Here is a 27,306-nt window from a genome sequence, read left to right as displayed (position 1 = left end):
TAAATTCGTGGGGAAAAAAAATTTAATAAACCTTTTAAAAACATATATTTGACACAAAAACTTGGCTTAAAATACAGGTAATTTTTTAGGTTTCCACCCCACCCGCTCTGACCTTAAACTCCTCCTCGAGGCCGTTGCTGTTGGTCCCGGGGATTTTATTGTACAACTTCTGGAGGTGGGTTTCTAGGGAGGTGACCTCCAGCTCGGTGTCTCCATACAGGAAATGTTCCAGCAGCGCCTGATAGATGAAGACGTACTGCATCTGTGCCAAACATAGGAGGGGGGAGGGAGAACGTCAGTGAGTAGGTCACCGCTGAGCACAGAATACTATTCTCAGGTTTGCTTGGCGTTGCCTTCAGTACGTACATCTGTCTGTACCATCTGACAGCGCTGAGCCCGGATCCGACTGACAAACCCGTACACATCCACCTTCTTCTCTGCATTCATCATATCCAGCATGGCGTCTATGACGATGAACGTCCCGGTGCGGCCCACTCCGGCGCTATAGAACACAAGAAAACATAAGATCATCAGGAGGACTATGATCCAGCACCATTACTACAGGCCCTGCATAGAGCCTAGGAACAGTATTCACCCCCCTGGGCATGAAGGGGGATCAGAGGGAAGGTGAGGAGCAAACAGTGGTTAAGGAGAAGATGATGTAGTTGGGGCATTTTACTGCGGAGGAGGGCACTAAGGGGAGCATTATACTGCGGAGGAGGGCACTAAAGGGAGCATTATACTGCGGAGGAGGGCACTAGGGGGAGCATTATACTGCGGGGGAGGGCACTAAAGGGAGCATTATACTGCGGAGGAGGGCACTAAAGGGAGCATTATACTGCGGAGGAGGGCACTAAAGGGAGCATTATACTGCGGAGGAGGGCACTAAAGGGAGCATTATACTGCGGAGGAGGGCACTGAGGGGAGCATTATACTGCGGAGGAGGGCACTAAAGGGAGCATTATACTGCGGAGGAGGGCACTAAAGGGAGCATTATACTGCGAAGGAGGGCACTAAAGGGAACATTATACTGCGGAGGAGGGCACTAAAGGGAACATTATACTGCGGAGGAGGGCACTAAAGGGAACATTATACTGCGGAGGAGGGCACTAAAGGGAACATTATACTGCGGAGAAGGGCACTAAAGGGAACATTATACTGTGGAGGAGGGCACTAAGGGAGCATTATACTGCGGAGGAGGACACTAAGGGGAGCATTATACTGTGGAGGAGGGCACTAAAGGGAACATTATACTGCGGAGGAGGGCACTAAAGGGAACATTATACTGCGGAGGAGGGCACTAAAGGGAGCATTATACTGTGGAGGAGGGCACTAAAGGGAGCATTATACTGCGGAGGAGGGCACTAAAGGGAACATTATACTGCGGAGGAGGGCACTAAAGGGAACATTATACTGCGGAGGAGGGCACTAAAGGGAACATTATACTGCGAAGGAGGGCACTAAAGGGAACATTATACTGTGGAGGAGGGCACTAAAGGGAGCATTATACTGTGGAGGAGGGCAATAAGGGGAGCATTATACTGCGGAGGAGGGCACTAAAGGGAGCATTATACTGTGGAGGAGGGCACTAAGGGAGCATTATACTGCGGAGGAGGGCACTAAAGGGAGCATTATACTGCGGAGGAGGGCACTGAGGGGAGCATTATACTGCGGAGGAGGGCACTAAAGGGAGCATTATACTGTGGAGGAGGGCACTAAAGGGAGCATTATACTGTGGGGGAGGGCACTAAGGGGAGCATTATACTGCGGGGGAGGGCACTAAGGGGAGCATTATACTGCACAGGAGCGCACTAAGGGGAGCATTACACTGCAGAGGAGGGCACTAAGGGGAGCATTACACTGCAGAGGAGGGCACTAAGGGGAGCATTATACTGCAGAGGAGGGCACTAAAGGGAGCATTATACTGTGGAGGAGGGCACTAAAGAGAGCATTATACTGTGGAGGAGGGCACTAAAGAGAGCATTATACTGTGGGGGAGGGCACTAAGGGGAGCATTATAGTGCAGAGGAGGGCACTAAAGGGAGCATTATACTGCAGAGGAGGGCACTAAGGGGAGCAATATACTGTGGAGGAGGTCACTAAGGGGAGCATCATTCTGTATAGGGCCACAAGGAGGAATTGTATTTGGTAGGGCCTCTAAGGGTACATTAAACTGTGTGGGGTCACTAGCGGGGCATTACATTGTGTGGTAAACAAAGAAGGGTACAATTACTGTGTATCGGGACTGGGAGGATTCAAAAGGGAAATTGGTGATGTTAAAGGCACGGCTGAGCAAAAATATATTTGTTACTGGGTAAACTGTGCCCTTTACAAAATCCTGCATACAATCCTGGAGGGAAAGAGGCTGAGGGCCAAAGATGTTTGGGCAGGCACATGAGGACCAAAGAGGGAGCAGCAGGTGGACAAGGACCAAAGAGAGAGGAGCAGGTGGTCGAGGACCAAAGAGGGATTTGAAGGCGGGTGAGGACCAAAGAGGGAGAGGCAGCAGACAATCTATCTATGCTCTATCCAACATCTACAGGGAGTGCTGTGGTGTATCCTACCATGTGAGATTTGTCAGGATGGTGGGTGCAATGTCTTCAAGAAGTAGGAGGAGTCAGGGATGAAATCCAACAGCAACTTGGTTTATTTACATCTCCACACATAGATCTGCAACTTCATCCCAGCCATGTGTAAGCAACCCCCCAACTCCTTCCTAGTTCCTGTTCCAATGAGTCCCTGCTCTTAAAGAGACAGGACTGCTTGCTATATATTACATCGGGCATGGACGGTGGGTCTGGGGCACCACTTACTGAAAGTATAGAGTACCTCAGCAATAGAAGTGCAAGCTATGTGTTATCTGGTTGTTGTGTATTGCCTTCTATCTCTGCAGGTTACCCCATACTGGAGAGAACCTTGTATGACCTCATAGGATATTTCTAGGTGCAGCAATACCCCGGCTCACTGACCTGCAGTGCACAACAATAGGTCCGGCATACTGTGGGTTGCAGGTTTTCACTTTTTTCAGAAATTTTAACATCCCTATAGGAGTAAAAGGCACCCCGAAATCAGGCCAGCTGGTGAAGTGGAACTGGGTGACAAGGCGCTGAGGTTTCTTATTGGTGACATCACCGACCTGGAAGAGAGAGAGAGAGTTAGATCTGTGCACAGCGCCATCACCGGAGCTGAACAGAACCATAGAAAGCTGTGTCATAGCCAAGTGGGCATTCATTGCTCCAACTGGGGTTATCATCCAGCTTTCCCAGACTCCTGAATGGCCTTGCATGCCACTGACTTTACAGCTATATTACTAGGCAGAATGATCTCCCGTATAATACATGTAGATCCCAAGTCCTCCAAACAGCAGCTATCTGATGTGCAATACACTGTAAAACATCGCCCCCTGGCGGCCACCACATGGTATAACAGTCCACCAGCTCTAGTACCTGCTGAATGCAGAACTTGCGTACGGTATAATCCACCAAGACGGTCATGTCTTCCACCGACACTCGGATATTTCCATACGTCCAGCACCCCTGGTCCGGCCAGTACTGGGCACATTTACACTGTGAACACAAAATGCACAAGACATGAGAAATCTGGTGCTGAGACTCACACTGATGCAATACAAGGCACAGACTGTGAGCAGGAGTGGCGCTGTTTTGAGGAAAAATTAGCAAATGATATAAATGGGAAGTGGATGGGGCCGAGTTACAATTTCTACAAGGACTCTGTAGGGTCGGAGCACAGTACAGGGCAATTTGTTCAGTATTTTTTTTTATTTTTGTCTTCTAAAAACCTTATCTATATTTTTTGGTATGTTTTTTTTTTTTTTTTTTTTTTTACAAGAGGAGTTGTACTTTTCAATGACAACATTTCAGAGGGCCATCTTATCACCATTTTGTATAAGCCATAAGTTTTTTTTTAGGTTTCCATCAATTGAGAGCTTGTTTTTTGTGGGATTTACATTGCCGCCCCTCTCACCAGATGGTATAAATAACAGATTGCTTAGATTTATGGGTCAGTAGGATTATGGCGATAGCAAATTTATAGGTTTTTTTTTTTGTTTGGCATCACCCTCTATTATAAGCCATTATTTTATGTTTCCATCTGCAGAGCTAGTTGAGAGCTTGTTTTTTGTGGGATAAGCTGTAATTGACATTGCCCCCATTCTGAGGTATATAGGACTTTCCTGAACATTTTTTCTTCAATTTTTTCGAAGGAAAGAGGACAAAGAAAATACAGATTTCCTGGTGCTTTTTTAGCGCCATTTGGAGTTGTATATATTATGCATTTGTTTTATAACACGGATAGTTCTAGAAGTGGCAATTAGAGATGAGCGAGTAGTATTCTATTGAGTAGGTATTCGAAATATTCGTACTCAATTGAATACTACTAGCTATTCGCAGTTAATATTCGATTCAGAACCAGCGTTGATTGGCCGAATACTATACAGTGTATAGCATTCGGCAAATCAACGCTGGTTCTGCAGCAGGCTCGTCCTTGCTAGTCAGGAGAGCTGGCAGCTTGCTGTTACGAGGGAGCTTACTTTTTTGTCATAGGAATGCATTGACCAGCCTTGATTTGCCGAATGCTATACAGTGTACAGTATTCGGCCAATCAACGCTGGTTCTGCCGGAGGCTCGTCTGTAAGGAGGCGGAGTCTAAGATCGGACCACAGCAGTCTCCATTGTAGTCCAATATTAGACTCCGCCTCCTCACAGACGAGCCTCCGGCAGAACCAGTGTTGATTGGCCGAATACTGTACGCTGCCCAATCAAGGCTGGTCAATGCAATCCTATGACAAAAAAGTAAGCTCCCTCGTAACAGCAAGCTGCCAGCTCTCCCGACTAGCAAGGACGAGCCTGCTGCAGAACCAGCATTGGTTTGCTGCAGGCTCGTCTTTGCTAGTCGGGAGAGCTGGCAGTTTGCTGTTACGAGGGAGCTTACTTTTTATCAGCGCAACTGCAAGCGCTGTGCAGTTAAAGCGAACGGACCCCATAGACTATAATGGGGTCCGTGCGCTTTAACTGCACAGCGCTCCTCCTAAACACTCTCCTCCTGCTATTCATGGACTTGGTGACTCTCCTTTAGTCGAATAGTGGTTCCCCTGAAACGAGCATTTTTTCCCATAGACTATAATAGGATTCGGTATTCGATCGAGTAGTCGAATATTGAGGCTCTACTCGAAACAAATATCAAATCTGAAATATTTCACTGTTCCCTCATCTCTAGTGGCAATACCAAATAGGGTTTTACACACCACACACACATTATAGATATATATATCGGGGTGGGCAGCTGTTCAGCACAACCCCTGTCCATATACCCAATTGTCCAGGGACTTATTATCTTTAGGATCGGCCATCAAGATCAGGGGCAGTCCAAGACAGTCTTAGGATATCAATTAAGGCTAAGTTCACACTTGCACCAGGCTCACTGTCGTTCAGGTCCGCTGGGGAACCCGAATGATGTAGAGCCCATCTGCTAAAAGTGTGGAACCAATGGAGAGAAAAGTCCTCCATGCAGGACTTGTCTCTCCGTCAATTTTCGGCAGAATTTGCAGCGTAGTCAATGAAGGGCTCCATCACCCCTGGTCCTCAGTGTCCCTACGCTCGGTCCTCACCTCTTTCCTCTCTTTCAGGTTTGTCACCATCACAATGGTCGCCGTATTCTGCTCCCATATCATCCTCCAGAAATCATTCACAGTTTCTTCTTTTGGACCTTGAAATGAACAGAAAAGGAACAAGAACCATGTCAAACGAGGGCAAAGGAGTGACGCCACTACGTTATGTCGGGGTGGGTATTTTTTGCATGTACTGCCCTTTGAGGCCTAGTTCACACGGGGACGGAATAGCGTATTCTGGTCCTGATTTTAACACAGGAGACCATGTCAAAATCGGGACCATAATACGCTTGCCACAACTGTCAGTCATGGCTTCCCGCTCCGGAGTAGGCCCAAAATGAATGAGCTTAGTCCAGAGGGCAGTTCGCTTCTTTTTGCACATTGTCGCTCACGGAAAAAAGATCGCTAGCGGTCTCCATAGACCACCATTGTGAGGGGGCGGACTAGGATGTGGATTCCGCGCCATAATCCGCCCCCTCTGTGCCCGTGTGAACGAGCCCTAAGAGATATGAAGAAATCTTCAGTCTTACCTTGGGCCGCTATAAACTTGTTCTTCTCCTGGTAACCCTGAAAGTAAGAAGAAATTATCAAATGAGACAAGAAGACGGGTGGAACATGCCCTGGTCATGTGCCAGAAAATAAGTCACAATTAAAGGGACGGTACACCATATCCCATTTTAGGATATGTTTAGTTAAAAGGGGAAGTTCCCCACTTGGCACCCCCTTGTGGAATATCTGACCTTCCCCCCGCATGGACATCTGCCAAGAAGGGAGGTGGTCTCAGCAATAGTATCTGGTAAGGGGATCGACAATAATCATGGCAGATCTGAATGATGCCAAGTCCTCCGCAGCGCCCCCTTCTGCCTATTACACCCTAAGAACCCGCCCCCGAGGATCGGACAACCACTGATAAGACTTGTTAGATTATTCAGATTTTTAGCCCATTAAAAAACTGGAAAATTTATATCTGGTCAAATTCCCCCCAAAATACAAGCCCTGGACTTACATTGATGAAGGAGGCGTTAATGTAGTCGGAATCTGGAACGCCTTCGATGGGGCTCAAGTGAAGTCTAGAATGGTCATCTATAAGGACGGACACACGAGAGGAGCTTAGAGGGTTAACAACATGTCTACCTGCTGCCTGAATGCAGATCCAATGAGTCCCAAATCCTCTGCATAGACATAGAATTAGAAGCAGCCACCACTAGGGGGAGCTTAGTGCAATGTATGTAACAAACCCTCAGCTGTGACAAGTATAAGGCGCCAGCACTCACAAGGTAAGATGTTCACATAGCGGTTCTTCTCCTTGTTCTCTTCCTTGGAGGCGGCTTCACATGTAGCTTGGATAGGACAGGCCGGCAGGGCCTAGAAAAACAGAAAGAAGTTTAAGAAGTGGCAGAGGAGGACGAGCGACAGGAAGAACAAACTTCTCATATATGGAGAGGTCTGAGGCCAACTTGTGCCGGGTCCGGAAAATGGAGATGTGTCGTGTATGGTTCAATGGGTGCAGGTTATAGGCCAGGTGCTGCTTTAGCTTATGTCCCGGCACATGCAAAGAGTCGATTATCGCCCCCTATCTGCTGACAGGAACGTGTGGCTCCTATTTGTTACACACAGATTTCACACAATTGTATAATCATGGATTGTACCGCCACCTAGTGGATTGCATATGGAACTGACAGAGATAGTCAAGCACCATAATCAGCCTTCTCTGTCAGTCCAATACATCATCACAGATTGTAAAAAGAGGGAGGGGAATGGGACCCCAATTATATAAAAATACAGGGACAAGGTGAATGGGCACAAAAAGAAAAAGGGGCAAGGTCAGAGAGCAAATAAATAGACAGGGGCAAGGACAGCAGGGACATAGATACATAGGGACAAGGACAGCAGGCACATAGATGGACAGGGACAAGGACAGCAGACACATAGATAGGGACAAGGACAGCAGGCACATAGATAGACAGGGGCAAGGACAGCAGGCACATAGATACATAGGGACAAGGACAGCAGGCACATAGATGGACAGGGACAAGGACAGCAGGCACATAGATAGGGACAAGGACAGCAGGCACATAGATAGACAGGGGCAAGGACAGCAGACACATAGATAGACATGGACAAGGACAGCAGGCACATAGATAGACAGGGGCAAGGACAGCAGGCACATAGATAGACATGGACAAGGACAGCAGGCACATAGATAGACAGGGGCAAGGACAGCAGGCACATAGATAGACATGGACAAGGACAGCAGGCACATAGATAGACAGGGACAAGGACAGCAGACACATAGATGGACAGGGACAAGGACAGCAGGCACATAGATAGACAGGGACAAGGACAGCAGGCACATAGATGGACAGGGACAAGGACAGCAGGCACATAGATAGACAGGGGCAAGGACAGCAGGCACATAGATAGACAGGGACAAGGACAGCAGGCACATAGATAGACAGGGACAAGGACAGCAGGCACATAGATAGACAGGGACAAGGACAGCAGGCACATAGATAGACAGGGGCAAGGACAGCAGGCACATAGATGGACAGGGACAAGGACAGCAGACACATAGATAGACAGGGACAAGGACAGCAGACACATAGATAGACAGGGACAAGGACAGCAGGCACATAGATAGACAGGGACAAGGACAGCAGGCACATAGATAGACAGGGACAAGGACAGCAGACACATAGATGGACAGGGACAAGGACAGCAGACACAGATGGACAGGGACAAGGACAGCAGGCACATAGATAGACAGGGACAAGGACAGCAGACACATAGATGGACAGGGACAAGGACAGCAGACACATAGATGGACAGGGACAAGGACAGCAGACACAGATGGACAGGGACAAGGACAGCAGGCACATAGATAGACAGGGACAAGGACAGCAGACACATAGATAGGGACAAGGACAGCAGACACATAGATAGGGACAAGGACAGCAGGCACATAGATAGACAGGGGCAAGGACAGCAGGCACATAGATAGACAGGGACAAGGACAGCAGGCACATAGATAGACAGGGACAAGGACAGCAGGCACATAGATAGACAGGGACAAGGACAGCAGGCACATAGATAGACAGGGACAAGGACAGCAGGCACATAGATAGACAGGGACAAGGACAGCAGGCACATAGATAGACAGGGACAAGGACAGCAGGCACATAGATAGACAGGGACAAGGACAGCAGGCACATAGATAGACAGGGACAAGGACAGCAGGCACATAGATAGACAGGGACAAGGACAGCAGGCACATAGATAGACAGGGACAAGGACAGCAGGCACATAGACATGGACAAGGACAGCAGGCACATATATAGACATGGACAAGGACAGCAGACACATAGATAGACAGGGACAAGGACAGCAGGCACATAGATAGACAGGGACAAGGACAGCAGGCACATAGATAGACAGGGACAAGGACAGCAGGCACATAGATAGACAGGGACAAGGACAGCAGGCACATAGACAGACAGGGACAAGGACAGCAGGCACATAGATAGACAGGGACAAGGACAGCAGGCACATAGATAGACAGGGACAAGGACAGCAGGCACATAGATAGACAGGGACAAGGGCAGCAGGCACATAGATAGACAGGGACAAGGGCAGCAGGCACATAGATAGACAGGGACAAGGACAGCAGGCACATAGATAGACAGGGGCAAGGACAGCAGGCACATAGATAGACATGGACAAGGACAGCAGGCACATAGATAGACAGGGACAAGGGCAGCAGGCACATAGATAGACAGGGACAAGGACAGCAGGCAGATAGACAAGGACAAGGACAGCAGGCAGATAGATAGACAGGGACAAGGTCAAAGTTTTAATTTCTGCAGCAATTTCCAGCACAAGGCTGCAGGAGCTCGGATGTTATAATCTTCTAGCTGATTGAAATTAGTATACATAGAATACAATGGGTTAATCTAATGTCCAGGTGGGTGGTGGGTACACAGCATAACCTCTCAGTACTGACACTGGCTTATGGGTTCTGGGTGAAGTCAAACTCTATGAGGTCTGTGGTGACAAAAGGTTACTGTTTCTAAGGTAATCCACTAGGTGGCAGTAAATCCCAGAGATTGGACTAAACCTCATTACACATAAGAGGACACGCCATAGGCCTCCTGCACATAAGCCGTAGTGTCTGCAAATACTGATCAGCAATCTTAAAGAAACATGTCCGTCCGCAATGACGGATCTATAAAGCGCACACTCTGACAAGCTAAGCGTTCATGTGTTTCAAGGGCTCGGAGTAATAGCTGTCAGCTGAACCCTAATAGTACCCACTGCTGCAAAATTCATACGTGTGCCCCCTTGTGTACAAAATGTCCTCTTGTTAAACAGATCCCTTTAAACTAGAAGCTGATAAAAATTCCCTCCCCCCCACATTCCCCGGCTAAGACTTGAAAATTACCATGCAGCGCCACCACAGGGGGAGTAAAGCATTACATCATGTCCATTCATATTACTGGTTAGTCTCTGCAGGGTCAGAGAAGAATTTACATTGGGATCAAGATATTGTTGAAACTCACATTGAACTCTTCCCGGAAGAGCTTGTTGTCGTCGGCCATTCTGCGGTTTATCTCCTCCTCCAGCTTCTCCACAGGCAGCGGCGGGTACTTGCGGTTGGTGCTGGGAGATCTCGCCAGTAGCGGCATGCTCTGAGGCTCTGCAATTACATCACATACAGAATCCCAAAACTAAGTACAAGTGACAATAGCAGCCGGCCATGATCGAGCGTCCTGCAGACCAGAGGCGTAAGTACCGTGGTAGCAGCTGCCACAGGGCCCAGGACACTAGCTGGTTTTTTTTATAAGCTGTTACCTGCTGGAGTAACTCCAGCACGTAACAGGTCCTATATACTGCAGCGCCGGGTGCTGCTTGAAAATGGAGAGGAGAAGAGCTGTCTACTCCACACTCCATCTTTTAACAGTAGTGAAGCCAGCAATTGCTGGCTTCACTACTGTACCCAAGTAGGGGCTGCCTGCTATTCGGGCCCCTGCCTCCCAGCACTTGCATAATGACAGCAGGCAGGAGAAACTTCTATCTCTTGCCCGCTGTCCCAAACACTGTGCCGGCATCTGTCCTAGTAGGTTAAGGACCTGTGTCATGACATCATCAAAGGTCCTTAACCTACTAAGATAGAATCAAAGTATTGTGTGGGCAGAGCTATCCAGATTGTACAGGTCAGTGTACAATGAAAGGAATGGGTTACAGGCTGCCTGTGACAAAGAGGGGTGCGTGGGTGTGCAGGCTGTGTGTGAGACAGTCCGCATCACCATTCCCCCCTTTCTCATACACAGCCTGCACTCCCCATTCCTCCCTATGTGAGCAAGAGGAGGGAATGGATGGTGCAGGCTGTGTGTGAGCAAAGAGGGTGATGTGGGGTGCAGGCTGTGTGTGAGAAAGAAGGGGGAATGGGTGGTGCAGGCTGTTGGTGAGCAAGAGTGTGGTGGAAAGAGGGGTTCCCCTTTCCACATCACCCTCTTGCTCGCACACAGTTTACACTCCCATTCCCCCCTCTTGCTCATACATACCCTGCACCCCACGTCACCCTCTTGTTCACATACAGCCTGAACGCCCACATACCCCTCTTGTGGGGGGCCCATGTCAAAAGTTCACCACGGGGCCCCACCATTCCTAGTTACGCCACTGCTGCAGACTAAATACACGATACAGATTGTCAATCAATACATCACGTACCCATATCATCGGCCCGGCCATTGGAAAGACGGAAAGAGTTGGAGTGACTCCCCGCTTGTTTATACTTCTTAAACCTAGAAGAAAAATTCTCTTAAATATTTGACCCCAAAACTGTAGGTAAAAGCAGAATGGATAAGGATGTTATACACCTTAGCAGCCACTAGGTGGCAGAGCAAATTAAACTGTATTACACACAGACTTTATTATTGACGAGAGCAGATCAATTTTGGAGGGTCTGAGGCTCTGAGTGGGTTCGGTGTGGGGGAGGAAGGGGAGGTATAAGACAAGGTATAAGAGCAGAAGAGATGATGATAATCTGATCCTTTGTGAAATTAAAGTGTCCGCAGCTTACCGAAATGAACCTTTACTCTCCCATGTCTCCAAATCACGGGCCACTGACTGCTATAAGGCCCCTGGTGAGAGGAGGGCCCAGCACTGAATTCCTTCACCAGCTTCCTGATACACATACATAGCTATACCAACTGTCACCACTAGAGAGAGCTCACTGTATGGAATTCATGCCAAATTCTATGCAGTAAATGCCACCTAGTGGTAGGAACTGGATATCTTTGTGCACCCCTGTCCCTGGTGTTCAGATGTGTCCTCTTGATTGGTCATGTCATGAGATAATCAGGTTTACAAAACAACATGGGTTTCTGATATTCTGTCATGAGAGGTCTATCCTATAGTTACTATGTGTGACCACCCAGTGGTTGTGCTGTGTATTACAGCCTGTCCAGTGTTTTGCTATCATGTCACACTACTGGGCTGAATTGAAGCTAAGGTAAGAGCGGACACCACTCTATATAAAGGGGAGGGTCTGTACTATTTAAGGGATTGTCCAGAACCATAATATTAAGCTCCACGTCCTCATACTAGGCAGTGACATGACATACCAAGCACAACCACAGCAACATGTAGGGCGCTGTGCTTCATAACTAGTCAAGAGGACGCAACAATCACAGTCCTGGAGAAGCTCTTTAAAAGCCGCATGTTCTAAAACCTCGTGATGGCCCTAAGGCAACATGTTTGGGGCCACAGCTGGACATCCCATTCACATATACAGGTAAAGGAAGAGTTCGGTCACTGACCTACATGGGTAGGTAACATAGCACACCAGCGCCAAAACTTACCGCAGCATGTACAGCACTATGATGATGAAAACGATTATGAGGAGAGATGATAGCGCCACCATGACAGCTATAATGGGGGTCTCATCTGAAAGAGAGCAAGATGACAGCTCAGTAAAAACACAAAGCAAAGACATGATATCATATAACCACGTCATCATATACTGAGAGTGGACAACTGCTGCAACGTATATCCCATCAGCCATCAGCTACTATGTCCCACATTGTGCGCTGCCTACCAGCAGCCATCACTAGAGGGAGCTGAGGAGTTCAATGTATAAATAGTATGCAGTAAGCTCCTGAGCTCCATCCAGTGGTGGCTGCAGGCAGACAAAACATTATTAAACTAAATCCATGTAGGGAATCTACATAATCTACAGGAGGAACAACAGGTATAAAGAAGCGGCTCACCTTGACCTCCTTCCTCCGGGGCACCTGAAAACAGTAAAAGAAAGAAACAGTCAATAAAGTGGTAATAATGAGGGGCCAAAAATGTATGAAATATATTCAAAACTAATCTAATCTATAGGCGAAGCTGGGATAGTGGGTGGGAGATAGCCAGCTAATACATGTACAGTGATCAAAACCAGATGTGAGATTTCAGCTCTGAAGCTGGTAGAATTGTGTATTCAGCTCTGGAGTATAATACAGGATGTAACTCAGGATCAGTACAGGATAAGTAATGTAATGTATGTACACAGTGGCTGTACCAGCAGAATAGTGAGCGCAGCTCTAGAGTATAATACAGGATAAGTAATGTAATGTATGTACACAGTGACTGTACCAGCAGAATAGTGAGCACAGCTCTGGAGCATAATACAGGATGTAACTCAGGATCAGTACAGGATAAGTAATGTAATGTATGTACACAGTGACTGTACCAGCAGAATAGTGAGCGCAGCTCTGGAGTATAATACAGGATAAGTAATGTAATGTATGTACACAGTGACTGTACCAGCAGAATAGTGAGCGCAGCTCTGGAGTATAATACAGGATGTAACTCAGGATCAGTACAGGATAAGTAATGTAATGAATGTACACAGTGACTGTACCAGCAGAATAGTGAGCGCAGCTCTGGAGTATAATACAGGATGTAACTCAGGATCAGTACAGGATAAGTAATGTAATGTATGTACACAGTGACTGCACCAGCAGAATAGTGAGCGCAGCTCTGGAGTATAATACAGGATAAGTAATGTAATGTATGTACACAGTGACTGTACCAGCAGAATAGTGAGTGCAGCTCTGGAGTATAATACAGGATGTAACTCAGGATCAGTACATGATAAGTAATGTAATGTATGTACACAGTGACTGTACCAGCAGAATAGTGAGCGCAGCTCTGGAGTATAATACAGGATGTAACTCAGGATCAGTACAGGATAAGTAATGTAATGTATGTACACAGTGACTGTACCAGCAGAATAGTGAGTGCAGCTCTGGAGTATAATACAGGATAAGTAATGTAATGTATGTAAACAGTGACTGTACCAGCAAAATAGTGAGTGCAGCTCTGGAGTATAATACAGGATAAGTAATGTAATGTATGTACACAGTGACTGTACCAGCAGAATAGTGAACGCAGCTCTGGAGTATAATACAGGATGTAACTCAGGATCAGTACAGGATAAGTAATGTATGTACACAGTGACTGTACCAGCAGAATAGTGAGTGCAGCTCTGGAGTATAATACAGGATGTAACTCAGGATCAATACAGGATAAGTAATGTAATGTATGTACACAGTGACTGCACCAGCAGAATAGTGAGCGCAGCTCTGGAGTATAATACAGGATAAGTAATGTAATGTATGTACACAGTGACTGTACCAGCAGAATAGTGAGTGCAGCTCTGGAGTATAATACAGGATGTAACTCAGGATCAGTACAGGATAAGTAATGTATGTACACAGTGACTGTACCAGCAGAATAGTGAGTGCAGCTCTGGAGTATAATACAGGATATAACTCAGGATCAGTACAGGATAAGTAATGTAATGTATGTACACAGTGACTGTACCAGCAGAATAGTGAGTGCAGCTCTGGAGTATAATACAGGATGTAGCTCAGGGTAAGTAATGTAATGTTCCTGCCATTACCTGTGGTTGTGACACTTTCATCAGTGGACACACTCCAGGTTGGACTTGCCTCCGGGACATTCTCAACAGTTGTTTTCTCATCAATAGCGGGGATCACCGGGATGCTTGTCCTGCTGACTGGGCTGACGGTGGTGGCATGAGCAGTGACACTGTCAAACACTGTGGTGTCGTTCCTGGAGTCTGTGTCGTTGCTGGTAGGGTTGATGGTAGGGAGGACGTGGGTAACATTGGAGGTAGGTACAAGGATGACCGCAGCAGTGGTTGTAGCTATGTCCAGCTTAGGATCTGTACTATCGGGGTTGGCATCACTGCCTGTGCTCGGCAGCACCCTGGGGATCTGCATCGTTGGACCAGACGTAGCGTTCAGAACTTCCACAGTTGGGGCAACTAAACAGAAAACCAGAGGAGAAAATAAAGCAGCCGTGGCAGACATCAGTGACTAGTCATGGCTGACAGAGTGGGCCATGCCTAAATGCACAAGCGCAACTTAAAGCTACAGGGTCTCAATGCAAAATTTGTAAGGGGGTCCCTACTTACTATGTGCCATTTAGATCTGTGGAAGAGGGATTGATGGGGTTAGTCGACTACCAATGCTGCACCCCCTGTAGTACCCCCCTGCCCAAGTGGTAAGCAAAGAAAAATACAGCTCTGTCAACAGCAGCTTGTCAATAGCTTCCTAGCAAAATTGTTGTGCCTTGGTGGCGCTATTCTACCAGACAGGTCCCATGTCACCACGAATAACCCAAAACAACATGGGTGATATGAAAAGCCATTATGAAAAGCTGAATAGGGACCCAAGGCCTGTTTAATGGGTCGGACATTGACTTATAAGATTGATATCATCCCATAGATGGCGCTAGAGGCCAGTCATAGTCAATCATGTGCCAGCACGTCTAAGATACTTCAAAGCTTCAATCCATCAGGTCTGGACTTTACCAGGCTCGATGTTCTGCACTTACCTGCGGTGGAGTTCTCAGCGACCATACATGTCACAGAACACGCCAGCAGAAGGAGAACATGCCACGACTCCATGATGCTCTGAAACGTAAACAAGAGGCAAAGATTAGTATGGATATGTCCTATAGGAACACGGATTACAGGAAACAATGATAAAGGAGTGATATATGCCTATGAAATGCATAAATGTCAGGGTCAACTTAAAGAGAACCTTAGAGTTTCTCCTTAGTAAGGGCTGACTACTAGCACCAACTTTTGTTTATCCATAAAAGATGAACATTGTAGCAAAAAAATCTGACAACTCATCACATCTTCTTACTAAAACTAGACAAGAGAACTGCTAGAAGTACAAGAGGGTCAATGAAAGAGTCCACTGAAATGTCAGGTTACCAAGGATGGAAGAGAGTCACATCAGACTGCAGGAATAAGGACAGGCAGCACTACAATACCCAGAATAACCGCTAACTACACAAATACATCACCAACACTAACAATACCCAACATAGGAATAAGACACACAAGTCTGACTGCAAGGGAGAGGAAAACCTGAGGGTGGAGGGGGAAGCAACAACCAACCACAAAACCGAAATAACACAATGGAAGACATATGTATTCTGAAAAACAATCAGCATTATATACGGTACATGATAAAGATATATATTTATGTACACAAACTACATGTTGTATGTATGATGAGCACAACAAGATGGGAAATAGATTAACCATGGACCAAAAAAGTAACTACTATAATACTGCCCCCTATGTACAAGAATATAACTACTATAATACTGCTCCTATGTACAAGAATATAACTACTATAATACTACTCCTATGTACAAGAATATAACTACTATAATACTACTCCTATGTACAAGAATATAACTACTATAATACTGCTCGCTATATATAAGAATAACTACTATAATACTGCTCCTATGTCCAAGAATATAACTACTATAATACTACTCCTATGTACAAGAATATAACTACTATAATACTACTCCTATGTCCAAGAATATAACTACTATAATACTACTCGTATGTCCAAGAATATAACTACTATAATACTGCTCTTATGTACAAGAATATAACTACTATAATACTGCTCTTATGTACAAGAATATAACTACTATAATACTGCTCCTATGTACAAGAATATAACTACTATAATACTACCTCCTATGTACAAGAATATAACTACTATAATACTGCCCCTATGTACAAGAATATAACTACTATAATACTACTCCTATGTACAAGAATATAACTACTATAATACTACTCTTATGTACAAGAATATAACTACTATAATACTACTCCTATGTACAAGAATATAACTACTATAATACTACTCCTATGTACAAGAATATAACTACTATAATACTACTCCTATGTACAAGAATATAACTACTATAATACTGCCTCCTATGTACAAGAATATAACTACTATAATACTACTCCTATGTTCAAGAATATAACTACTATAATACTACCTCCTATGTACAAGAATATTACTACTGTAATACTGTTCCTATGTACAAGAATATAACTACTATAAATACTACCTCCTATGTACAAGAATATAACTACTATAATACTACTCCTATGTACAAGAATATAACTACTATAATACTACTCCTATGTACAAGAATATATACTGCCCCCTATGTATAAGAATATAACTACTATAATACTGCTCCTATGTACAAAAATATAACTACTATAATACTGCCCCTATGTACAAGAATATAACTACTATAATACTACTCCTATGTACAAGAATATATACTGCCCCCTATGTATAAGAATATAACTACTATAATACTGCTCCTATGTACAAGAATATAACTACTATAATACTACTCCTATGTACAAGAATATAACTACTATAATACTACTCCTATGTACAAGAATATAACTACTATAATACTACTCCTATGTACAAGAATATAACTACTATAATACTGCCTCCTATGTACAAGAATATAACTACTATAATACTACTCCTATGTTCAAGAATATAACTACTATAATACTACCTCCTATGTACAAGAATATTACTACTGTAATACTGTTCCTATGTACAAGAATATAACTACTATAAATACTACCTCCTATGTACAAGAATATAACTACTATAATACTACTCCTATGTACAAGAATATAACTACTATAATACTACTGCTATGTACAAGAATATAACTACTATAATACTACTCCTATGTACAAGAATATAACTACTATAATACTACTCCTATGTACAAGAATATAACTACTATAAATACTACCTCCTATGTACAAGAATATAACTACTATAATACTACTCCTATGTACAAGAATATAACTACTATAATACTACTGCTATGTACAAGAATATAACTACTATAATACTACTCCTATGTACAAGAATATAACTACTATAATACTACTCCTATGTACAAGAATATATACTGCCCCCTATGTATAAGAATATAACTACTATAATACTGCTCCTATGTACAAGAATATAACTACTATAATACTACCTCCTATGTACAAGAATATAACTACTATAATACTACTCCTATGTACAAGAATATAACTACTATAATACTACTATGTACAAGAATATAACTACTATAATACTACCTGCTATGTACAAGAATATAACTACTATAATACTACTCCTATGTACAAGAATATAACTACTATAATACTACTCTTATGTACAAGAATATAACTACTATAATACTACTCCTATGTACAAGAATATAACTACTATAATACTACTCCTATGTACAAGAATATAACTACTATAATACTACCTGCTATGTACAAGAATATAACTACTATAATACTACTCCTATGTACAAGAATATAACTACTATAATACTACTCCTATGTACAAGAATATAACTACTATAATACTACCTTCTATGTACAAGAATATAACTACTATAATACTGCTCCTATGTACAAGAATATATACTGCCCCCTATGTATAAGAATATATCTACTATAATACTACTGCTATGTACAAGAATATAACTACTATAATACTACTCTCATGTACAAGAATATAACTACTATAATACTGCCCCCTATGTACAAGAATATAACTACTATAATACTGCCCCCTATGTACAAGAATATAAACTACTATACCACTACGATTTTTTTTTGGCCACTCTACCTCCAGAGTTACAATCCATAGGGCTCAGTAATACACCCCCGTAGGATCTGTCACCATCCTGTTAAACATTATTGTGCTACCCACTTGCAATTTGCTCGCCTCTTGGTCTTTGCCACCACTGGGAGGAATAATAGAAGTCTCCTATAGACGCAGTGAATATAACCGCCATCCCTACAATCAGCGGCCATTATTCTAATATTCACTCCATTAATCTTTAGTTGTCCCGGACACAATAGCAGGCGACACACAGACTGCGGCTCTCCTTGTACCATGTGACTACTTTACATATGAATGAGATTTATTATCAGACACAGAAACATTCTTTATAGACAAAAGTTCCCGTCATTCCAGATTCAGGGAGATTAATTTACATAAATTAGGTTCTTGTCTTAAAAAGGATCAGCAGGGTCTCGCAGAAGACTGGTAACAATGGATTATTACAGCCAGTGCACAGATTAGTAACAAAGCTGCACCAAGCCCACAACAGTCTCACTGCCAGGGGAGGAAACTGCCCAAATTATAGCAAAGGAAAAATCATTCTCCAACTTTCTAAAAGCAGGACCCACTTTCAGGTTCGGGGCACTGCTATACCTGTTCTGAATATAAAAACGGGGAAGGGGGAGGGGACAGGCATATTTGACTTCAATTCTGCTTATTCTTCCTTCACACACACTGCTCTACTACCTTCACCTTTACCCCATCCACGCAAGTACGCACACTCGCATGAAAACACACACACCTCCTCTACCTCCATACTCCCTCCTCCCTTCACCCAGGACTTGGCTACTTTCATGTCTCCTACCTACAAACACCCTGGCCTGCTCCCTCCCACACCCTCAGCTCTGCTGCATTCATCTCCCTCAAAAATCCTCAGCTCTATTACTTCCATTTTACCCTATACACACTCAGCTCTACTATCTCCGTGTTTCCCCACAAACCCAGCTCTCCTGCCTCCATATTCCTCACCCTACAGGCAGCCAAGGACACTGACAGGCTCAGCCAATGCTTGTGACAGGTCTGACTGTGACAACGTCAAAGGTCCTTTTGCAGGACAGTAAAATATGGATATTGCCAGCAGTTTGCAGACCTACAATGTGGAAGAAATTTCCCAACTTGGCTCAAGACCCACGTTTTGGGAAAACTCTGCGTTCTAGACAATGAGTAGTAGTATCCTACTAATATTATAAATGGGAACGTTTGTTCCTTAATCATGCAAAAAACGCTGAACGGATTTGAATGAAATGTGACACAGATAGTTTGTAACCTCGATTAACACATAGGCTACTTTTTATCCCAGTAAATGACATGGCTTCACGACTGTTATGAATTTATGTTCACATACTATATTACACTGCTCTTGCTGCAGCTTATCTCAGCCAGGTCTGATATCTCTCTGTGTGAACACTCAGCTAACCCTCAGTGGATTGTCTACACACATTTGCATATTATCTGATCTGATCCAGGCAGTGCTGACACACTGACATGGCCAGACACATTTCATCCAAATTGGCAGTTTGTCAATTTTAAACATGATAGGAAAAATAAAGTCTGATTTGTCGCAAACAATGAAGTCACAGAGTTCTCCTCAAGCAGAGCTAAGGGAGATCATCAGTGCCGACAACACGCTTATTATATGGCGTCCCAGCGAGCTGCTGAGATGCCGGAAGAATTACAGGCACGGTGCGAAGAACAATTTCAGTGTCAGGCCAACTTGAGAGCTGCCAAAACGCCAGAGCAGGCAGATCATCGACACCAACAACACGCTCATTATATGGAGTCCCAACGAGTTGCTGGGTTGCCGCAGCAATCACGGGCACAGTGAGAGGAGAGAGCTCAGGGTCAGGCCAGCTTGAGAGTTGCCGAAAAGCAAGAGCATCTGGATCATCCATCAACACGCTCATTATATGGCTTTCCAGCGAGCTGCTGAGATGAAGGCACAATCACGGCCACAGTGCGAGGAACGAATTCAGTGACAGGACAGCTTGAGAGCTGCTGAAACGCCGGAGCATGCGGATTATCAACTTCGACAACACGCTCTTTATATGACTTCCCAGCAAGCTGCTGAGATGCTGGAACAATCCCGGGAACAGTGCGAAAAACAAGTTCAGCGACAGACCAGCTTGACAGCTGTCAAAACACCGGAGCAGGCAGATCATCAACACCAACAATATGCTCATTATATGGTGTCCCAGTGAGCTGCATGAACAATCACAGAAACAGTGTGAGGAACAATTTCAGCAGTAACGACAGCTTCAGAGCTGCCAAAACGCCAGAGCAGGCAAACCATCAACGTCAGCAATTTGCTGAATATAGGCGGATCATCCACTCCAACAACCCACAGGCTAGTATTAGATATATTCTTTAACATAGGGGGCAGTATTATAGTAGTTATATTCTTGCACATAGGAGTAGTATTATAGTAGTTATATTCTTGTACATAGGAGTAGTATTATAGTAGTTATATTCTTGTACATAGGAGTAGTATTATAGTAGTTATATTCTTGTACATAGGAGGTAGTATTATAGTAGTTATATTCTTGTACATAGGAGGCAGTATTATAGTAGTTATATTCTTGTACATAGGAGTAGTATTATAGTAGTTATATTCTTATACATAGGAGTAGTATTATAGTAGTTATATTCTTGTACAAAGGAGTAGTATTATAGTAGTTATATTCTTGTACATAGGAGCAGTATTATAGTAATTATATTCTTGTACATAGGAGTAGTATTATAGTAGTTATATTCTTGTACATAGGAGTAGTATTATAGTAGTTATATTCTTGTACATAGGAGGTAGTATTATAGTAGTTATATTCTTGTACATAGGAGGTAGTATTATAGTAGTTATATTCTTGTACATAGGAGGTAGTATTATAGTAGTTATATTCTTGTACATAGGAGCAGTATTATAGTAGTTATATTCTTATACATAGGAGCAGTATTATAGTAGTTATATTCTTGTACATAGGAGCAGAATTATAGTAGTTATATTCTTGTACATGGGGGGCAGTATTATAATAGTTATATTCTTGTACATAGGAGCAGTATTATAGTAGTTATATTCTTGTACATAGGATCAGTATTATAATAGTTATATTCTTGTACATAGGAGGTAGTATTATAGTAGTTATATTCTTGTACATAGGAGTAGTATTATAGTAGTTATATTCTTGTACATAGGAGCAATATTATAGTAGTTATATTCTTGTACATAGGAGCAGTATTATAGTAGTTATATTCTTGTACATAGGAGCAGTATTATAGTAGTTATATTCTTGTACATAGGAGTAGTATTATAGTAGTTATATTCTTGTACATAGGAGCAGAATTATAGTAGTTATATTCTTGTACATAGGAGGTAGTATTATAGTAGTTATATTCTTGTACATAGGAGGTAGTATTATAGTAGTTATATTCTTGTACATAGGAGTAGTATTATAGTAGTTATATTCTTGTACATAGGAGGTAGTATTATAGTAGTTATATTCTTGTACATAGGAGTAGTATTATAGTAGTTATATTCTTGTACATAGGAGCAGTATTATAGTAGTTATATTCTTGTACATAGGATCAATATTATAATAGTTATATTCTTGTACATAGGAGGTAGTATTATAGTAGTTATATTCTTGTACATAGGAGTAGTATTATAGTAGTTATATTCTTGTACATAGGAGCAGTATTATAGTAGTTATATTCTTGTACATAGGAGTAGTATTATAGTAGTTATATTCTTGTAGATAGGGGGCAGTATTATAGTAGTTATATTCTTGTACATAGGAGTAGTATTATAGTAGTTATATTCTTGTAGATAGGGGGCAGTATTATAGTAGTTATATTCTTGTACATAGGAGGTAGTATTATAGTAGTTATATTCTTGTACATAGGAGTAGTATTATAGTAGTTATATTCTTGTACATAGGAGCAGTATTATAGTAGTTATATTCTTGTACATAGGAGTAGTATTATAGTAGTTATATTCTTGTAGATAGGGGGCAGTATTATAGTAGTTATATTCTTGTACAAAGGAGTAGTATTATAGTAGTTATATTCTTGTACATAGGAGTAGTATTATAGTAGTTATATTCTTGTAGATAGGGGGCAGTATTATAGTAGTTATATTCTTGTACATAGGAGTAGTATTATAGTAGTTATATTCTTGTACATAGCAGTAGTATTATAGTAGTTATATTCTTGTACATAGGAGTAGTATTATAGTAGTTATATTCTTGTACATAGGAGGTAGTATTTATAGTAGTTATATTCTTGTACATAGGAACAGTATTACAGTAGTTATATTCTTGTACATAGGAGGTAGTATTATAGTAGTTATATTCTTATACATAGGAGCAGTATTATAGTAGTTATATTCTTATACATAGGAGCAGTATTATAGTAGTTATATTCTTGTACATAGGAGGTAGTATTATAGTAGTTATATTCTTGTACATAGGAGCAGTATTATAGTAGTTATATTTTTGTACATAGGAGCAGTATTATAGTAGTTATATTTTTGTACATAGAAGCAGTATTATAGTAATTATATTCTTGTACATAGGAGCAATATTATAGTAGTTAAATTCTTATACATAGGAGCAGTATTATAGTAGTTATATTCTTGTCATAGGAGCAGTATTATAGTAGTTATATTCTTGTACATAGGGGGGCAGTATTATAATAGTTATATTCTTGTACATAGGAGCAGTGTTATAGTAGTTATATTCTTGTACATAGGAGCAGTATTATAGTAGTTATATTCTTGTACATAGGATCAGTATTATAATAGTTATATTCTTGTACATAGGATCAGTATTATAGTAGTTATATTCTTGTACATAGGAGTAGTATTATAGTAGTTATATTCTTGTACATAAGAGCAGTATTATAGTAGTTATATTCTTGTACATATGAGCAGTATTATAGTAGTTATATTCTTGTCATAGGAGCAGTATTATAGTAGTTATATTCTTGTACATAGGGGGGCAGTATTATAATAGTTATATTCTTGTACATAGGAGCAGTGTTATAGTAGTTATATTCTTGTACATAGGAGCAGTATTATAGTAGTTATATTCTTGTACATAGGATCAGTATTATAATAGTTATATTCTTGTACATAGGATCAGTATTATAGTAGTTATATTCTTGTACATAGGAGTAGTATTATAGTAGTTATATTCTTGTACATAGGAGGTAGTATTATAGTAGTTATATTCTTGTACATAGGAGCAGTATTATAGTAGTTATATTCTTGTACATAGGAGCAGTATTATAGTAGATATATTCCTGTACATAGGAGTAGTATTATAGTAGTTATATTCTTGTACATAGGAGCAGTATTATAGTAGTTATATTCTTGTACATATGAGTAGTATTACAGTAGTTATATTCTTGTACATAGGAGCAGTATTATAGTAGTTATATTCTTGTACATAGGAGCAGTATTATAGTAGTTATATTCTTGTATATAAGAGTAGTATTATAGTAGTTATATTCTTGTATATAAGAGTAGTATTATAGTAGTTATATTCTTGTACATAGGAGGTATTATAGTAGATATATTCCTGTACATAGGAGTAGTATTATAGTAGTTATATTCTTGTACATAGGAGTAGTATTATAGTAGTTATATTCTTGTACATAGGAGCAGTATTATAGTAGTTATATTCTTGTACATATGAGTAGTATTATAGTAGTTATATTCTTGTACATAGGAGGTAGTATTATAGTAGTTATATTCTTGTACATAGGAGGTAGTATTATAGTCGTTATATTCTTGTACATAGGAGCAGTATTATAGTAGTTATATTCTTGTACATAGGAGCAGTATTATAGTAGTTATATTCTTGTACATAGGAGCAGTATTATAGTAGTTATATTCTTGTATATAGGAGTAGTATTATAGTAGTTATATTCTTGTACATAGGAGGTAGTATTATAGTAGTTATATTCTTGTACATAGGAGTAGTATTATAGTAGTTATATTCTTGTACATAGGGGGCAGTATTATAGTAGTTATATTCTTGTACATAGGAGTAGTATTATAGTAGTTATATTCTTGTACATATGAGTAGTATTATAGTAGTTATATTCTTGTACATAGGAGGTAGTATTATAGTAGTTATATTCTTGTGCATAGGAGCAGTATTATAGCAGTGATATTAATGAACATAGGGGGCAGTATTATAGCAGTAGTATGTTATCTGCTTCCTCTGGCAGTGCATTAGACATAATTGTACATATATACTTTGCCGGATACATAGTAATCGTGGAGGAAGGTATTTCCGTACACACAACAGTCCGTCTCTCCACCAGATTTATTGCTCTTCTATTACACATAGCGTTGACAGTCAGCACTTCTTCAGATCAGCCACTAGATGGCACTGCTCTGTTGCTAGATGAAACAAATGTCTGCAGTATGACATATAGAACATATACATCATATTGTAACGGCTGCTGCTGTTTTTCTCACATTTCGCAGTATTGCGTGGGCTCACCTGTCACTTAGTTGGAGGAGTAATGATGTTTTATCCTCCACATAGAACACAATTGTGATTGGGTAGAGCTCTGCATTCTTAATATAATCGGATTGCATATTTATGCACTTCTGTAGCACTGTGGTGCATCTCAGTCGACTTGCAATACCACAAATGACCAGTGCACAGGCGTGGCGCTGTTTTTGGAAAAAAAAAAAAAACTACTACGCTGTTCTTGATCAACCCAGTAAAGGCTGACATCAATACGTTCATGGCAAGGCTGTGTTATTGTGCGGTCTCCAATTTGCAAAGAGGGGGTTGGGGGTTACTGTTCCTTTAAGAGTCAAATCCATTCAATGGAACCCGTCATCTCCATACATGTGACATAGAAGGAAAACAAGCGTCATAATTATACACCGCTACACTCCCATCGTCCTCAGAACACCTGTGGGAGTCGCAACGTCTGAATGAATCAATACAACCACATATTTCCTTATGAATAAAGCCTCGCCGCCATGGCCGTGCCCAGGAGGGGGAGGCAGCGCCGCCGGTAATCGCCATGTACGGAGCAGGAAGCCGAGCGCCGCAGTGAAGGGCAGCGCTATCGGAACTTAAGTCCCAGTTACCATGGCAACGCTCTGCTCCACTAAACCGGATTATTTTTCTTAATTAAATATTTGAGGCTCCGACGTTCAGAACATTTTTTTTTTGTCTCCGATTTTACTGAAGTGTAAAAGAAAAATCGAGAAGAAAATGCGTTATGTATAAATGTGGCGTGAATGTCAACGAAACGGGCGACGAGTGACCCAGAAAAATACATAACGGCAGAAGATACCGCCAACCGTAGCACAGAAAATGGAGAACTGACACAATTATATCATCTTTATTAGGGTTTGTTGTGGTCATGGGCAGATTATATGGAGGAGAAGGAGAAAATGTACTAACAGCTGAACTGCCAAACCATAAATCACTATCTATACACAGCAATATATGTATATACAGGGAGGGATATGGTGGTATAGGTAATGTGGTCAGGGGGCAGTATTGTAGTAGGTATATACGTGTACATAGGAGCAGTATTATAGTAGTTATATTCTTGTACATAGGAGTAGTATTATAGTAGTTATATTCTTGTACATAGGAGCAGTATTATAGTAGTTATATTCTTGTACATAGGAGGTAGTATTATAGTAGTTATATTCTTGTACATAGGAGCAGTATTATAGTAGTTATATTCTTGTACATAGGAGCAGTATTATAGTAGTTATATTCTTGTACATAGGAGTAGTATTATAGTAGTTATATTCTTGTACATAGGAGGTAGTATTATAGTAGTTATATTCTTGTACATAGGAACAGTATTATAGTAGTTATATTCTTGTACATAGGAGTAGTATTATAGTAGTTATATTCTTGTACATAGGAGCAGTATTATAGTAGTTATATTCTTGTACATAGGAACAGTATTATAGTAGTTATATTCTTGTATATAGGAGTAGTATTATAGTAGTTATATTCTTGTACATAGGAGCAGTATTATAGTAGTTATATTCTTGTACATAGGAGTAGTATTATAGTAGTTATATTCTTGTACATAGGAGGTAGTATTATAGTAGTTATATTCTTGTACATAGGAACAGTATTATAGTAGTTATATTCTTGTACATAGGAGTAGTATTATAGTAGTTATATTCTTGTACATAGGAGCAGTATTATAGTAGTTATATTCTTGTACATAGGAACAGTATTATAGTAGTTATATTCTTGTATATAGGAGTAGTATTATAGTAGTTATATTCTTGTACATAGGAGCAGTATTATAGTAGTTATATTCTTGTACATAGGAGTAGTATTATAGTAGTTATATTCTTGTACATAGGAGGTAGTATTATAGTAGTTATACTCTTGTACATAGGAGTAGTATTATAGTAGTTATATTCTTGTACATAGGGGCAGTATTATAGTAGTTATATTCTTGTACATAGGAGCAGTATTATAGTAGTTATATTCTTGTACATAGGAGTAGTATTACAGTAGTTATATTCTTGTACATAGGAACAGTATTATAGTAGTTATATTCTTGTACATAGGAGTAGTATTATAGTAGTTATATTCTTGT

The 27,306-nt window shown here is 41.4% G+C and overlaps 1 protein-coding gene across 2 annotated transcripts in view; it reads right to left on the bottom strand.

Moving 5' to 3' along the window:
• The window catches only part of PTPRA (protein tyrosine phosphatase receptor type A), a 114,852-nt gene that overhangs the window by 14,665 nt on the left and 72,881 nt on the right, over window positions 1–27,306 (bottom strand). For both annotated transcript variants that reach the window (XM_075261745.1, XM_075261756.1), the window contains 14 exons: window positions 15,539–15,617; window positions 14,580–14,966; window positions 12,895–12,918; window positions 12,487–12,571; window positions 11,354–11,427; window positions 10,183–10,319; window positions 6,901–6,991; window positions 6,633–6,709; window positions 6,157–6,193; window positions 5,627–5,724; window positions 3,447–3,566; window positions 2,970–3,136; window positions 367–502; window positions 113–262 (listed from right to left, as the gene is read on the bottom strand). In XM_075261745.1, coding sequence (XP_075117846.1) covers window positions 113–262; window positions 367–502; window positions 2,970–3,136; window positions 3,447–3,566; window positions 5,627–5,724; window positions 6,157–6,193; window positions 6,633–6,709; window positions 6,901–6,991; window positions 10,183–10,319; window positions 11,354–11,427; window positions 12,487–12,571; window positions 12,895–12,918; window positions 14,580–14,966; window positions 15,539–15,611 — 1,656 coding nt within the window. In that variant the 5' untranslated portion in view covers window positions 15,612–15,617. The remainder of the gene's footprint in view (window positions 1–112; window positions 263–366; window positions 503–2,969; window positions 3,137–3,446; window positions 3,567–5,626; window positions 5,725–6,156; window positions 6,194–6,632; window positions 6,710–6,900; window positions 6,992–10,182; window positions 10,320–11,353; window positions 11,428–12,486; window positions 12,572–12,894; window positions 12,919–14,579; window positions 14,967–15,538; window positions 15,618–27,306) is intronic.

The sequence above is a fragment of the Leptodactylus fuscus genome, chromosome 1, assembly GCF_031893055.1.
Source record: "Leptodactylus fuscus isolate aLepFus1 chromosome 1, aLepFus1.hap2, whole genome shotgun sequence".
In the NCBI taxonomy this organism is placed as follows: Eukaryota; Metazoa; Chordata; class Amphibia; order Anura; family Leptodactylidae; genus Leptodactylus; species Leptodactylus fuscus.
The sequence above is the reverse complement of the archived record's forward strand: the minus strand, read 5'-3'. Positions and strand labels throughout refer to the sequence as shown.